This window comes from Cherax quadricarinatus, unplaced genomic scaffold, assembly GCF_038502225.1.
Source record: "Cherax quadricarinatus isolate ZL_2023a unplaced genomic scaffold, ASM3850222v1 Contig1858, whole genome shotgun sequence".
Taxonomy (NCBI): domain Eukaryota; kingdom Metazoa; phylum Arthropoda; class Malacostraca; order Decapoda; family Parastacidae; genus Cherax; species Cherax quadricarinatus.
Genome location: NW_027196884.1, coordinates 12,501 through 29,834, shown reverse-complemented (window position 1 = coordinate 29,834; position 17,334 = coordinate 12,501). Strand labels below are relative to the sequence as shown.

The following is a 17,334-nucleotide window of genomic DNA, read 5'->3' as shown; positions in this document are numbered from 1 at the left end:
GAGAAAGTGACAAAGAAAGTGAGAGAAAGAGAGAAAGAGAGAGAGAGAGAGAGAGAGAGAGAGAGAGAGAGAGAGAGAGAGAGAGAGAGAGACAAGCAAACACACACACAGGCAGGCAGAAAGATAGATAAGACAAGACATAGATAACCAGAGACAGACAGATAGATAGATAGATAGATAGATAGACAGACAGACATGTTTATGCATAACTGTGAAAACAAAGCAAGGGAGTGCACAATCGTCAAATGTTACTCATCAAATGTTACTCATCTTACACCATGCTTCAAGGAGTTTCATATATACTCCAGCATGTCTAAAACACTGCTGAGAGGGAAGGAAGGTAGGGTAAGGGTCAGCCTAGGAAAGGTTGGAGGGAGAGGCAAAGGAGGTTTTGTGTGTGAGGGGCTTCGACTTCCAGCACGCATGCGTGAGCATGTTAGGAGCAAATGGAGACAAATGATTACTGGGACTTGGCATGCTGTTGGAGTGTAAGCAAGGTAACATTTATGAAAGGATTCAGGTAAACCGGCAGGCCGGACTGATTCCTGGAGATGAGAGGTACAGTGCCGGCACTCTGAAGGAGGGGTGTTAATATTGCAGTTTTATAACTGTACTGTAAGCATGCCTCTGGCAAGACAGTGATGGAGCGAGTGATGACGAAAGCTTTTCTTTTTCAGGTCACTCTGTCTTGGTAGGAAATGGCCGATGTGCTAATAAAAAAAAATAAATATTTCTAGATGGATGTATGTGACCAAGGCAGGTGAAAATGTTCACCTGTCATTGTGTTTGTGACTATTTAAGTACTATTACAGCACCTAATATTAGTGTCAGAACAAACATTGGCTATGAAATCACAAGAACTACTACAAGTTGTAATTATCGGCACAAAAAATTTTATACACTAAAAAAAAAAAAAAAAAGAGAGAAAAAAGGTATATCATCAACATTTCTGCAAGAGGCAGGACTCCATTTTGCCATCAGGTAAGCATCTAGCTTACCTCATTACACAGAAAATTGCCCTCTTTAATTAAAAAAAAAAGAAAACTTTTTTTTTTTAAAATATTCGGAGTGCTGGCAGTGAGAACATAGATCTACATTTGGACAGTTAATGTTAGGGTTAAGGCTCTACTTAGAAATCACCTCATTGCCCAAAATAAACCAGACAAACACAATACATTATCACCTACCAGTAACTCAAAAAACTCCTAAATACATGTAATTTATTATTGCTCAAACCTTAAGACGCCTATAACAATTGGTGCCATTTACCGGATACCTCACACAAACATCCCAAATTTCAGTGAGAAACTAAAGTCACTAATAACAAACAGACAAATGAATAAGCACCACCTTCTCTTAGCTGGAGACTTCAACATCAACCTTGGCCTACTAGATGATCAGCCTGTAACTGACAAACATTAGTAAACCACCACTTGAATACAACAAAGTTTCATTTAGACTCCATGATGAGGCCTCAATAAGGAAGTTCACAGCAGACCTAGAGACTGTTGACTGGCCTACAGAATTCTCCAAGGCCAATGGTATTGATGACTGGACAGACATTTTTCTTAACAAATTACTTAGACTATATAACAAACATTGTCCTATAAAAACGAAACAGATCACAAACAAACGACTTGGTTGCCCATGGCTAACCAGCACCATTCTGAAATCCATTGATAAGAAACACCAATATGAAAAGCAATATAGACAGGGCTTAATACACAAAGATATTCTTAAACACTATTCATCAGTCCTCAGCAAAGTAATAAAGAAAGCCAAACAACTATACTACTCCAGTAGATTCACTGACACAAGAGGAGACATAAAAAAGACCTGGAAAACACACTCTCAGATTCTAGGGACCCACAAACTAAAAAAAACAAGAATATTGTCCTAACTAAATCTAATGAAACACCACTACATCCCACTGACACAGCTAACAAGATAAACAACTTCTTCTCAACCATAGGATCTAATCTCGCCAATAAAATCCCATGTACCAATGGCCATGCCGGGGACTATCTAAATGGGAATTTCCCAAATTCCTTCTATCTTGCACCAACTGAGCCCACGGAAGTCACCGAATTTATAAAGTCACTTAAAAGTAACTCAGGGAATCTGTCTCATGTCCCACCATTAATGTACACGCGAGCGGCCCATGTCCTCTCGCATGCTATCTCATTACTTTTTAACAAGTCACTAGAAACTAGCACGTTCCCGAAACTACTCAAGACGGCAAGGGTTACACCAATACATAAAATTGGTGACCCTACAGATTTAAACAACTATAGGCCAATATCAAACTTACCATTGCTATCCAAAATCTTTGAGAAACTCGTGCACAGGAGACTATATTCATTTATAACGTCACAAAACATACTCAACCCCTGCCAATTTGGATTCAGGAAAAATAAAAGCACTAACGATGCAATCATAAAAATGCTAGATCTAATTTACACAGCATTGCAAAATAAGGAATATCCACTAGGAATTTTTATTGACCTAAGAAAAGCTTTTGACACAGTAGACCACGGCATCCTACTCCACAAACTTAACCATTATGGTATAAGAGGCCATGCGCTTGCATATTTCAAATCTTACCTTACTAATAGGTATCAGTATGTCACCATTAAAGACACAGCATCAACAACACTGCCACTTGATACTGGAGTTCCACAGGGAAGTGTCCTTGGTCCCCTGCTCTTCCTCATATACATCAATGATCTTCCAAACGTATCTCAACACCTGAACCCCATTCTCTTTGCTGACGACACGACTTATGTCATCTCTCACCCTAATCTTGCCACCCTCAACACCATTGTTAACGAGGAGCTGATCAAAATATCGGCTTGGATGACAGCCAATAAACTTACGCTTAACACTGACAAAACCTACTACAGTGGACCCTCGACTAACTCTAATAATCCATTCCTGAGAGCTCATCGTTAGTCAAAATAATCGTTAGTCAAGTTAATTTTCCCCATAAGAAATAATGGAAATCAAATTAATCCGTGCAAGACACCCACAAGTATTGAAAAAAAAAAATTTAACACATGAAATATTAATTTTAATACACACAAACTGAAGAAGACATGCAGTTACATGACACTTACCTTTATTGAAGATCTGGTGATGATTGATGGGATGGGAAGAGGGGATTGTGTTGATGGTCTTAGTGTTTAGAAGGGGAATCCCCTTTCATTAGGACTTGATGTGGCAAGTCCTTTTTCGTGGTTACTTCCCTTCTTCTTTTAATGCCACTAGGACCAGCTTGAGAGTCACTGGACCTCTGTCACACAACATATCTGCCCATAGAGGCCTGTACCTCCCGTTCCTTTATGACATTCATAAAGTGTTTCACAACATTGTCAGTGTCACCATTAAACACTTGTTCAGGTTTCAGTCCTTCACTGTCTATGTACTCCTTGAATTCCTGCGCATATTTTTCAGCTGCTTTTTGGTCCGAACTGGCAGTCTCACCATGCCTTATCACACTATGTATGCCACTACGATTCTTATATCTCTCAAACCAACCTTTGCTGGCCTTAAATTCACTCACATCACCACTAGTTGCTGGCATTTTTCTAAATAAATCGTCATGCAACTTCCTAACCTTTTCACATATGATCGCTTGAGAGATGCTATCTCCTGCTATCTGTTTTTCGTTTATCCATACCAATAACAGTCTCTCAACATCTTCTATCACTTGCGATCTCAGTTTTGAAAACATAGTTGCACCTTTGGCAAGAACAGCTTCCTTGATTGCCGTTTTCTTGGCCACAATAGTAGCGATGGTTGATTGGGGTTTTGTGTACAGCCTGGCCAGCTCGGAGACACGCACTCCACTTTCATACTTAGCAATGATCTCTTTCTTCATATCCATAGTAATTCTCACTCTTTTTGCTGTAGGGTTGGCACTAGAAGCTTTCTTGGGGCCCATGGTGACTTATTTTGCAGGTGCAATCACTAAAAAGGCTGTGATAATATGAAATGTTCCGATTGTATGCTTGGAAGTGACCGCGGTGGCTGGCTGGCTTGTAAACACTGGCCAGAAGTGGACGCGTCTCAGACGGAATGAATAGTGTTGGTCGAGTTTTTTAGCGCTAATCGAGGCAAAATTTTTGCGATAAAATGTATCGCTAGTCAGATTTATCGTTAATCAATGCCATCGCTGGTCGAGGGTCCACTGTACATTATGTTTGGTAGCAGAGCAGGAGATGCGCAAATTAACATTAAGATCGACAACACTCTAATTGCCAGACATAATGAGGGCAAATTCCTGGCCTATACCTCAACAACAACCTGAATTTCAGCACCCATATCCAACACATAACCAAAAAAGTATCCAAAACGGTTGGGATCCTCTCCAAGATATGATACTACGTGCCGCAAACTGCCCTTCTCACACTATACCATTCACTTACATATCCATAACTCACCTAAGCTATCTGTGCTTGGGGTTCAACTGCAGCAATACACCTAAAGCCAATAATAACCCAACGAAAAGCCGCAGTAAGAATAATCACTAAATCCCATCCATGGCAACACACCCCCCCACTCTTCATAGATCTAAACTTACTCCCTGTTCAGTACATCCACACTTACTACTGTGCAATCTACATCTACAGGACCTTAAATTCCAATATTAACCTTGACCTAAAATGCTTTCTTGATAGTTGTGACAGAACCCACAGGCATAACACCAGACACAAACATCTCTATGACATTCCCCGTGTCCGACTAAACCTTTACAAAAATTCAATGTATGTCAAAGGCCCTAAAATCTGGAACACCCTACCTGAAAATTCCAAAACTGCAGACACATTCATCACCTTCAAAACTACCATCAGAAAACATCTTATCTCCCTGATACACCCTGTCAACTAATTACACGAATACCACCTGGTGGTTCACACTTACACTCGCTCACCCATTTGACCATAAACAGAAATATCAATCTCAAACTTAAAATAATGAATCCTAACTAGTCATAAGTTGGCCTGTGATACTCCAATACTGAAACTATGTATTGTGCCAAAACAAAAGCATTCACATTGCTAAACTCACAAGCTAGTATTTAGTCACTTAGCCATAATACCAACTTACCTCATAATTTTGTAATATTTTAAACTTAAGATTTAATCTAAGTCTGCCCAAAATGCCTAGCCATGCTAGGTGTTCTAATGGTACACTCTGTAACTATTATTTTACTACATGTAAACCACACAATAACCAAATTCTGTAAACTCAGCATTGTAATCCTTATAGAGAATAAACTTTGAATTTGAATTTAACCATTACTTCAAACTTAAAGCAGTTTCAATTTCAGTATTGTAAACTGTGCTAAATTGCAATACTGTAGTTTTTTTATATACTTCATCTTAACTATAAACTCAATTACTGTAAACCAATAGCTACCCTTTCTTTTTTTTTTTTTTAACAAGTTGACCGTCTCCCACCGAGGCAGGGTGACCCAAAAAGAAAGAAAATCCCCAAGAAGAAAATACTTTCATCATCATTCAACACTTTCACCTCACTCATACATAATCACTGTTTTTGCAGAGGTGCCCAGAACACAATAGTTTAGAAGCATATACGTATAAAGATACACAACATATCCTTCCAAACTGCCAATATCCCAAACCCCTCCTTTTAAGTGCAGGCATTGTACTTCCCATTTCCAGTACTCAAGTCCGGCTATATAAAAAGAACTGGTTTCCCTGAATCCCTTCACTAAATATTACCCTGCTCACACTCCAACAGCTCGTCAGGTCTCAAACACCATTCGTCTTCATTCACTCCTATCTAACACACTCATACATGCTTGCTGGAAGTCCAAGCCCCTCGCCCACAAAACCTCCTTTACTGAGTTCCTCTGTTGTAACAAGAAAAATGATGTATAATTAAAATTTGCTACTCTCACTATCTCTAGTATTACACAGCCTGTAAGCATTAGGTTTTGTCTGCCTGAAATGCCCTGGCATGATAAGTGGCTTTCTTTGTACTTAACAAATCAAAATTGTAATTACACATTGTAAACAATGCAAAGAAATAAAATCTTTATGTTTAGGCTTGTGTAAGCATGATAGATATGAGCTAATGAAAATAAGTGGTTTTTAATGGGCATGCTGTTAAAATATGAGGAAGGTAACTCTTATTAACCCTTTCAGAGTCCATGCTGTAGATCTACAGATTTACGTTCAGGGCCAAACCGTAGATCTACGCCATGAGCTCAGTTCACTCTGATAAGCTGTGAGTGGTAAACTTGGGCCTAGATATGAGAGAATGCATCTATGTGGTATGTGTGCACCACATAAAACAAATCCTGCAGCACACAGTGCATAATGAGAGAAAAAAAAATGAGACTAATTTTTTATTAAAACAGCAACTTTGCAGTGTTTTTCTGTATGTTTCTTATAGTTATATTTGCGATTTCTTGGTTTGATAGAATGGAAGATATATTACAGAAATAGAGATGATTCTGATTGGTTTTAGTACTGAAAATGGCTTGAAACTGAGCTCAAATTAGTAGAAATGTTAAATTTTTGCCAATGTTCAAGAGTAAACAAATGACCTCACACGTCTAATACACGCCCGCTGGTGGGTCTAATATACATTCACAAATGTGCTGATGTTATTTATACAATTATTACAATATTGCACGACAGCAAATCTTCTATTATTTGGTTTGAATAAAAATTCATTATGTGAATTAAAAATCAAAATGAAATTCACGTGTAAAGCCTGAAAACATAACTAATGAACAGAGGAAATTTATTTATTTATTTATTTATTTATTTAAAAATTTGTGCACACATACAGAGGTACAAAAAATACAGAAAAGAGCAGTATGCCAAAGCCACTTATACTATGCATAGCATTACGGGCTGGCTTAAAATTAACTTAAGATGAACTAAGCAATGATGACATCGGTGATAAAACTTTAATGTAAACAGATTACTATAAAGCACAAGTGAGTATTACAAAGACAGGTCATGTGGTTGTATGCATTGTTGTACATTCAGTAGAATGGAGTATTCTGTTAGGTAGTGTATTTAAAAAATAATAAAGTTAGATTGGGTTTTAGGTTTAACATTTATGTGATATAATTGTGAGAAACATTTAAGATATACAATTTATAAGGTTCAGTTATTCAGTATTTATTTGGTTTTGGGTGAGTAAGTGATCTTTGAGAAGAGACTTGAATTTATAAACAGGTAGTGTTTCTTTTATATTTACAGGTAATGAGTTCCAGATTTTAGGGCCTTTTATGTGCATTGAGTTTTTGCAAAGTGTGAGATGGACACGAGGAACATCAAAGAGTGATCTGTGCCTTGTGTTATGGTCATGCGTTCTGTTGAGGTTGGCAAGGAGATGTTTGAGGGGAGGGTTAATATCAGAGTTAAGTGTTCTATGTATGTAATAGGTGCAGTAATAAGTATGAATGTTTTGTATGGTGAATAGGTTTAGTGTATTGAATATTGGTGGAGTGTGCTGCCTATAGTGAGAATTTGTTATCATTCTAACTGCAGCCTTTTGTTGGGTAATTAGTGGTCTGAGATGGTTACTTGTTGTTGAGCCCCATGCACAAATTCCATAGGTGAGATAGGGGTAAATAAGAGAGTGATATAGGGCCAGGAGGGCTGACTGTGGAGCATAGTACCGTATCTTCGATAGTATGCCTACAGTCTTGGAAATTTTCTTAGAAATTTGTTGTATATGTGTATGAAATTTGAGTCTATTATCAAGGTGGATTCCTAAGAATTTTCCCTCTGTTAGCTTTGTGATAGGTGATCCGTTTATCATTATGTTAAGAGGGACATCTGTAGCTCTGTTACCAAACTGAATGAAGTAGGTTTTGTCAATGTTTAGTGTAAGTTTGTTAGTCCTCATCCAGGTAGATATTTTCTGTAATTCTGTATTTACAGTATTGGCTAGCGTGACTGGGCTCGGGTGGGAGAAGACGTATGTAGTGTCATCTGCAAATAGTGTGGGTTTGAGTAATTGCGAAGCATTTGGTAGGTCATTTATGTATAGGAGAAAGAGAAGAGGGCCAAGGACACTTCCCTGTGGGACACCAACTGTAATTGGTTGTGCAGAAGAGTTTGCCCCATTTGCATACACATATTGGCTTCTGTTGCTGAGGTATGACTTGAGGTAGTTGAGGGAGTGCCCTCTTATACCATAGTGTGACAATTTTACGTGGAGCAAGTCATGGTTAACTGTATCAAAAGCTTTACGTAAGTCAATGAAGATCCCCAGTGCCAGGAATGCCTGTATTGTTTACTCTGGACCCTATTTTGAAATTGGAATATTTTGAACTTTGCACTAAGTTGGCCAAATTACCAATTTCCAATCAACTGGAATAAGGTAATTGGCCTAAAATGGGAGTCAAAGTCGGCAAAATTGACAATGCGTAAATATCGCTGACACATCAAAATTCGCGAGAGCATAATTTCGTCAATTTCCCATCAAATTTTGCACTTTTTGTTTTATTACCTTCAGAAAAAGATTCTCTACCATTTCATAAGAAAAAATAACAAAATTATTTTTTGAAAATTCTTGGACACTGGTGCACACTTTGAAATTTGGCCTCTGGACCCTGAAAGGGTTAAAGGATTCAGGGAAACCAGTTAGCCAGACTTAAGTCCTGGAGGTGGGAAAGGCAGTGTCATCTTTCTCAAGGAGGGGTGGAGACACTGTAGTTAGAAGGTCATCTGAAATGTTATGTCTGGACACTTCCCAAAAGAAGGCAATGTATGATGGCGAATGTGTTTTCTTGGAGTTTTTCTACATTGATAGGAGTTGATAAGAGTTAAAACAAAATGACAATACAATGATGATAACAAAACAATGAAAATGATCACAATGACAACAATGACAAAGACAACAGCAAAAACAAGAAACACAAAACAGCAACAACAAACATAACACCAAAACAATATACATGTATAACACAACACAACAAATAACAAAAAAATCAAACACAACTAACCAAGACAACACAGTAAACAATAATAAACACAAAAATAACACATCAACAATAACAAAGAACATAACACAAAACAAAAACCACAACAAAGAGAACTGAGACAAAAACCATACCACGACAACAAAAAATGTAACAATTACAACCACAAAAACAGCCACAACCACTACAATAATAACCATAATGATAAAAACTTTTAGTGAGTTCTAGTCTTCTCTGAGGCACAAATAGGCATAAGTACCTACAAGAGCTAAATCAGATCTGCATACTTTCCTAGAACATATTTTGCCACTCACATAACTGGCATTTTTTGCCAATCTCATATAACTGGCAATGTGTAGTTTAAAATCACCATTATTTTTGACTTCCCTCATCATCACTGTTTTAATAAAATAAATACATATTTTTTCTGCGAAGAAAGTTATTTTCATAACTGCATTCAGACAGCTCTGTGAAAATCTTCACAGCAATTTCAATGAAATTCTTCAGTTGTCTTCACTGCAGCTTTCACCACTGCTACTGACATCACTATACTTAAGGATTATTCTTGACCCATTTCTCACTTCAGTTATCTAAGTAATCTATCTCACTGTTATGGTACCAGATGTGGTATTTGACTTTTATGTACTCCCACAACACCGGTACTGTTTCCCATGATGCAATGCATGAGCCAGTTTGTTTTTTTTCCAAGGAACCAAGTCACCCCTGACCCCAAGAAGTTGTGTGAGGGCCTAAAATGGGTGAATGAGGAAAATTTGAGTGCATTATGATTTTGGCATATTAATGGGTTGTACCCAGTCAGCCAGTAAGATGTATTAATGCATCAATCATAATTTAAGGTTTAATATATTTTTTGGTGGTGAAGTTTCCTTTCGAAACCTCATCAAATTTTCCCACGTTATTCGATTTGTATAATGTGTTACTACAAAACACACCATTTTGAGAGTTTACTGTATGCATGTTTAATTATTTGCAAACAACTTCTATACTATGATAATGATGTAAAATGAAAATGCTGTTTTACACTAGCTTTCAATTAACATACAGAACCTCATACAGTGAAGCACAGAAATTTTTTTGGTTAGCATTAAAGTAATTTTTTTTCCAACAAACTGGCCACATCCCACCAAGGCAGGGTGGCCCAAAAAGAAAAACGTAAGTTTCTCTTTTTAAATTTAGTAATTTATACAGGAGAAAGGGTTACTAGACCCTCGCTCCTGGCATTTTAGTCGCCTCTTACAACATGCATGGCTTACGGAGGAAGAATTCTGTTCCACTTCCCCATGGAGATAAGAAGAAATAAACAAGAACAAGAATCAGAAAGAAAATAGAAGAAAACCCAGAGGGGTGTGTATATATACGCTTGTACATGTATGTGTAGTGTGACCTAAGTGTAAGTAGAAGTAAATTTGACGTACCTGAAATCTTGCATGTTTATGAGAAAAAAAGACAAGCAATCCTAGCATTATGTAAAACAATTACAGGGTTTCGTTTTACAGGCACTTGGCATGATGGTAGTACCTGCCAGGGCGGCTGCTGTCTACACACCTACTACCTAGGATTAAAGTAATTATCAATGAAAATATATTTTTGATTGTCATTATCTAATATAAAGACAGAATAAAAGCATACCTAAGGAGAAATTCTGCAAGAAATGCATAACCCTGAGAAGACCTGAAGTCATCAAGAAGGGTTTGGGAGACTTCAGAAGAATCCTTGAGGAAGCAAAACACTGTCACAAACATCTCCACGATTTCAAGTGGTGAAAGGTCTTGCCCTCGTTCCATGTTCTCTACACAAAGGCCTACACAGCCTTTATCTGAAAATCAATACCAATTAAAGATTTCTGTTATGTTAATACAATATATAAAAAAGAACATGTTAAAAATAAATTTCTCAACTTTAAAGTACAATTTAATGATTAAAATAAATAAAAAACCTATAACAAAATAGTTGGAAGAGGAAATTCTGCATGTGCTAACAGCTTAACCAAGTAATCACCAGTGCACAATATTCACATGTCTTCTATGATAATATTTTGACACAGGGTGTAATACCACAAGTTGTAAGAACTCTACCACCTTCTTAGGGGAGGAACAGCAAAAGGGGACACAAGCAGAATTCAGTGGTACTCCTAAACAAACTGTATTTCTATTAAATGGAGTACAGTATATTATACAACTAGGATGACTGATATAGATTGCTACTTGTTATGCAAAGCATTTCTGGCAGCCTTAAAACTAAATTATGCTTGCAAAGCATATGCGAATAAGAATACTTTCTTTCTTCTTTCAACACACTGGCCGTATCCCACAGAGGCAGGGTGGCCCAAAAGAAAAAAGGAAAGTTTCTCCTTTTACATTTAGTATTATATACACGAGAAGAGGTTACTAGCCCCTTGCTCCCGGCATTTTAGTCGCCTCCTACAACACGCATGGTTTACGGAGGAAGAATTCTGTTCCACTTCCCCATGGAGGTAAGAGAAAATAAATAAGAACAAGAACTAGTAAGAAAATAGAAGAAAACCCAGAGGGGTGTGTATATATATAAGAACATAAGAATGTAGGAACACTGCAGAAGGCCTACTGGCCCATACGAGGCAGGTCCTTATCAAAACGACATCTACCTAAAGCTACTCAAGAAATAACTCCCGTACCCCTTGACACCAATCAAACCCAGCCCCTCCCACTTGTTGGTGCTCCCTCCATGCTATTCTGACGTAGGCACTACATCACAAACGAACCGTCTACAGTGCCCTCCTGCTCTCATTAAGAGGTCGGTGTAGACAATAAAAACACACAATACCGTGACAGGAACAATGCACAAATGTCCCACACATACAAGAAACTTTATGACGACGTTTCGGTACGACTTGAACCATTAACTAGTCACACTAACACATGAAGGGAGCCAGTACATATACGAGGTCAGTGTAATTGAAATTGTAGAGGTGGAGAATATACAGAAAACCTTCACTGCAGGTATAAAATCAGTCAAGCGCCTACATTAATGGGAGTACTTGAAGTCTCTCTTTAGAACGCATGAGAGACAGATGCATCATAATTCAAACCTGCAAAAATGCTAAAGATATTTGCCCAGGATTTGCACACCAAACGAGCCTGGCCCATGGCCGGGCTCAGAGAGTAGATAAATTCTCGAAACTCTTCAAAGGTATATCAAAGGTATACACTGAGATCATTCCTTATGAAAGCAAAAGATTCAGCAGACAACGCAGATGCCTCCAGGAATGCAATGTGTACACTAAGATTAACTCAATTAGTGTAAAGTGGCCTAGATTTTCTGACACCCGCCTCCCCATCACCGAGCTGTCTTCAAGAGGGAATCGGACAATTTCAAGTTTCTGATCAACCAGGCTGTGATGTACACGTTAAACTGCATGCTAGCTTTAAAAGCTTAACTGATCAGGCCATCAACTTGTTGCCTGGCCCAAGACAGGACCACGGGGGCAATGACCTCTCTGATATACCTTTGATCAGTTCCTCGAGGTTCTACTCCCCGAGCCTGGCTTGGGCCAGGCTCATCTGGTGCTTGCCTGATCACCCAGGCTGTTGCTGCTGACGGCCTGCTGGTCCACACATCCATCACAGCCTGGTTGATCTAGCACCTGGTTAAGATACTTGTCCAGTTTCCTCTCAAAGACTTTTACACTTGTCCCAGCAGTGTTTCTGAATCATCTGGCAAGATATTGAACAGCCTGGGACCACGGAACGGTCTACAGGTAAACTTCTGTGAAGACCTGTTTGTGTGCTCTCTGTGAATCTGAACCAGGATGCCCTCTCTTGAGCAACTTTACCAGCAGCTGAGAGAAGAGCTCAGAGTTGCTAAGATGGAGATACGGCGATTAACGGAGGAGAACAAGAGGATTCGTAGTAATCCTCCTGTTGTGAGTCCCCAGGTTAAGAAGGGAGCTTGGTCAGTGGCCGGGCAACATGGAACCAAGCTGAAGATCAAGAAAACGGTTGGAGAGGCAGAAACAACGAGAAACCAGAAGACTACCGTGGAAACTTCCAACCCATTCTCGGTGCTACCCGACGAATGTGAGTGTTCTACTGGGAATGCCACAACGAGCACCAAAGAATATATATGCTTGTACATGTATGTGTAGTGTGACCTAAGTGTAAGTAGAAGTAGCAAGACGTACCTGAAACCTTGCATGTTTATGAGACAGAAAAATGGACACCAGCAATCCTACCATCATGTAAAACAATTACAGGCTTTCGTTTTACACTCACTTGGCAGGACGGTAGTACCTCCCTGGGCGGTTGCTGTGAATAAGAATACATAGTTTTTAAAATATTAGTGGAGCATGTTAGATAGGAGTGGAGATGAACGGTTTTCGAGACTTGACGAGCTGTTGGAGCGTGAGCAGGGTAATATTTGGTGAAGGAATTCAGGGAAACCAGTTAGGTTAAGTCCTAGAGGTGCGAAGTACAATGCCTGCACTTTCAAGGAGGGGTTTGGAATACTTGCTGTTTAGAGTGACATCTAAACTGTCATATCTGCAGGCCTCTGCAAAGACAGTGATAGTGTGAATGATGGTGAAAGTGTTTCTTTTTTTTTGGGTCATCCTGCCTTGGTGCGAGACGACCAGTGTGTTAAAAATAAAAAAATATTAAAGATGAAGTTAGATACATGTGATGAAGGAATGACAGACAAGGACAGGGACAATAAAAGTTGAATAAATTGTTCAGCAAAATTAATTGTTGTTAGGATCACCTTAGGGAAAGGTGGTGTTTTTTAACCCTTTCAGGGTTGGCAGGCCCTCTCCTAAATTTGGTCTCAGGGTCGGAAATTTTTCGAAAAAAATAAAAAAATTCTTATGAAACGATAGAATCTTTTCCCGATCATAATGACACCAAAAGTATGAAATTTGATGGAAAACTTACGGAAATATGCTCTCGTGAAGTTAATGATCTCAACGATATTTACGCATTGGCGATTTCGCCCACTTTGAGCCCTATTTTCAGCCAATTCCAACATACCGGTCTACAAAAATCATAGCTATTTTGCTAGGACTTCATTTTCTCTATCGAATGAGTACAAGAAACCACCCATATACCGATTTCAACTATCCAATAAAGTGGTCAGAATTTGGCAATTTTGTCAATTTCACACAAATTTCAAAAGATGCCAATTTCCAAATAGGGTTCAGAATAAACAAGACACACATTTCTGGCACTAAAATAAAAAAAATTCTGTTCATTAGTCATGTTCCCAGGCCTCTCTTACATTTCTTTTGCTTTCTACTTTGAATTTTTATTCTCACAAAAAATAGAAGATTTACTGTTATGCAGACAACTGCATTAGTGTAGAAATGGTATAAATAATATCAGCACACTTGTGAAAGAATATTAGACTCACCAGTTGACGTGTATTGGACGCTTGGTTTGATTTGTTTACTTTTGAACTTTGGCAATAATCGAACATTTCTGCTACTTTGAGCTCAATTTCAAGGTACTTTTCATTGTGAAACCAATCAAAATCATCTCAATTTCTGTAATATGTCTTTCATTCTATAAAATGAGACCAGGAAAACTAGAATACAACCATAAATAGCATACGAAAATACACTGCAAAGTCGCTGTTTTAATCCAAAAACACGGTCGGAGTTTTTTCTTTCCTCATTACGCACTGTGTGCTGCAGGATTTTTTTTTATACTGTGCACACTGACCACATAGACCCATTCTTTCATATGTAGGCCTACCGCTTTCTCTCACTAGATTTGAAGGCGCTAGAATTTATGCGTGCTAGTATGGCACCAACCCTGGCGTGCAAGTCATACTAGTAGAGCACCAACCCTGAAAGGGTTAACAGTAGCTTTGAAGTGGCTGGCAGACAGAGAGAGAGAGTATGAAGTTTTCAAGTAGAGTGTTCCAGAATTTTGGTCCTTTTATGCATACTGAGTTTTTGCAGAAATTAAGTTGGACATAGGGAATATCAGAGATTTTTCTGTCTAGTATTATGCCTAGCAGTTCTGTTGCATCTATCAAGGAAGAATTTCAGGGCAGGATTTTTTTTTTTTTTCTTCGCCGGTATTCTCCCGGCCCGGGTCTTTTCCAAGTTGTGGTGACCCGGCCTTGGCTCCCTATCTGGGGAGTGTCTCGAGACTTAAGTCTCCCATGGGAGGAGGTACAAGTACCTCCTCATCTTTGGGACCAAGTGTCCCCAGGCCTAGCCACATTCCCCGCCCTCATGGGGCTCGTAGGGAGAAGCTAGGCCTCTGGTCTGCCATCTACCCCGCCTCAAAGGGGCTCGTGGGGATGGCAGTCTTATGAGCTGCAGATGGTAGCAAGCTCAGGCCTCTCTAGGGCAGGATTGACACTGGAGTTTATATGTAATATACCTAGAGTATACCTGGAGAAGGTTTCAGGGATCAACGCCCCTGTGGCCCGGTCTGTGACCAGGCCTCATAGTGAATCAAGAGCTGAGTATGCACAGTAGTATGAGTGAATTTACTGCTCACAGCTTACCTGAGTGAGCTGAGCTCATGGTGGCCAACCTGCACTTCACAGCCGTTGTACAAAGGGACCCACCCCAAAAGGGTTAAATCTCAGTGGTTACAAAATTAACCCGTAAACGGTCCGTCCAAACGTATATATAAGTTTTTACTGCTAGTGCCCCAAAAGTATATATATGTTTTATTTTTCCTGCCTTCAAATTTGGCACGATTGGCCTGAGATGCCTTGTCAGCATAGAATGGGTTCTAACACTCAGTGTGTGTGCAGTATTAAAAAATCTGGGACCACTTAGTACCTTGTGGGAGCACCAGTTCAAATGAGCGCCAGCTAGAGCAACCAGCGCAGCAAACACCTGGGATTCACTGATGTCATGTAGTATTAACACTCCTATTTTAAGAGGAAAGTGATTTTGACCCTGAGTTTAGTGGCTTTGAGGTAGAAGTGGCCACAAGTGGTCGAGTAAATATCAAAAAACCTCCATAATAACCCATGTGCAATATTTGTGCAGCACCCTTTCAGAATGTCTTATAACCTATGCTCTAAGTAAAAAGAAACAATTCTGGCTTGCTGGCAGGCTGGCTGCCTGTCTGTATTTATGTCTATCCCTGTCTGTCTCTCTGTCTCTATCTCTGTCTGTCTATATCTGTCTCTCTCAATCTCTTTCTATCTGTCTATCTCTGTCTCACAGGTAAATATAAATACAAGTATACATAGCGTAAATTACCTAGGATAACCCAAAAACTCCAGACAAAGTGCTATACTCTGCTTGAAGATGTTTGTAAATGTGATGACGATGCAGACTTGTGGCTCTCTCTGAGACAGAGAGCTAGACGGATAGACAGATAGACAGGGAGCTTGACAGACAAATAGACATGTTTGTGTACCAGCGAAAACAAAGCTGGCCCTAATCTCTTCTTATCAAGTCTTATCACTGCACCCTTGCGAATGCTCATCAAATGTCAGCTCTTATCAAATGTTATCTTTTCTTATCACATCACTGTCAGGGGTGGACTTTGTTTTTCAAGCTTCAAGGCAACTTATTATTATTATTATTATTTTCTCCTCCTCCTCCTCCTCCCTCTCCTCCTCCCTCTTCTTCTCCCTCTTCTTCTCCCTCTTCTTCTTCTTCTTCTTCTTCTTCTCCTTCTTCTTCTCCTTCTTCTTCTCCTTCTTCTTCTCCTTCTTCTTCTCCTTCTTCTTCTCCTTCTTCTTCTCCTTCTTCTTCTCCTTCTCCTTCTTCTCCTTCTTCTTCTCCTTCTTCTTCTCCTTCTTCTTCTCCTTCTTCTTCTCCTTCTTCTTCTCCTTCTTCTTCTCCTTCTTCTTCTCCTTCTTCTCCTTCTTCTTCTCCTTCTTCTCCTTCTCCATCTCCTCCTTCTCCTCCTCCTCCTTCTCCTCCTCCTCCTCCTCCTCCTCCTCCTCCTCCTCCTCCACCTCCTCCTCCTTCTCCTCCTTCTCCTTCTCCTCCTCCTCCTTCCCCTTCTCCTCCTCCTTCTCCTCCTCCTTCTCCTCCTCCTCCTCCTCCTTCTCCTCCTCCTCCTCCTCCTTCTCCTCCTCCTTCTCCTCCTCCTCCTCCTCATTCTCATTCTCCTCCTCATTCTCCTCATCATTCTCCTCCTCATCATTCTCCTCCTCATCATTCTCCTCCTCCTCCTCCTTCTCCTTCTCCTCCTCCTTCTCCTCTTCCTCCTCCTCCTTCTCCTCCTTCTTCTCCTGCTTCTTCTTCTCCTCCTTCTTCTTCTCCTCCTCCTCCTCCTTCTCCTCCTTCTTCTTCTTCTTCTTCTTCTCCTCCTTCTTCTTCTTCTCCTCCTCCTTCTTCTTCTTCTCCTCCTCCTTCTCCTCCTCCTCCTCCTTCTCCTCTTCCT

General features: G+C 39.6%; 1 protein-coding gene across 1 annotated transcript in view; it reads right to left on the bottom strand.

Moving 5' to 3' along the window:
* Positions 1-15,503, bottom strand: part of bchs (WD repeat and FYVE domain containing 3 bchs) — a gene marked incomplete at its 3' end in the record, with an annotated part of 52,168 nt that extends 36,665 nt beyond the window's left edge. The window contains 2 exon segments of the mRNA XM_070081160.1: positions 10,625-10,811; positions 15,485-15,503. Of these exon segments, the coding sequence (XP_069937261.1) occupies positions 10,625-10,811; positions 15,485-15,503 (206 nt within the window).
* Positions 15,504-17,334: the final 1,831 nt, after the last annotated feature.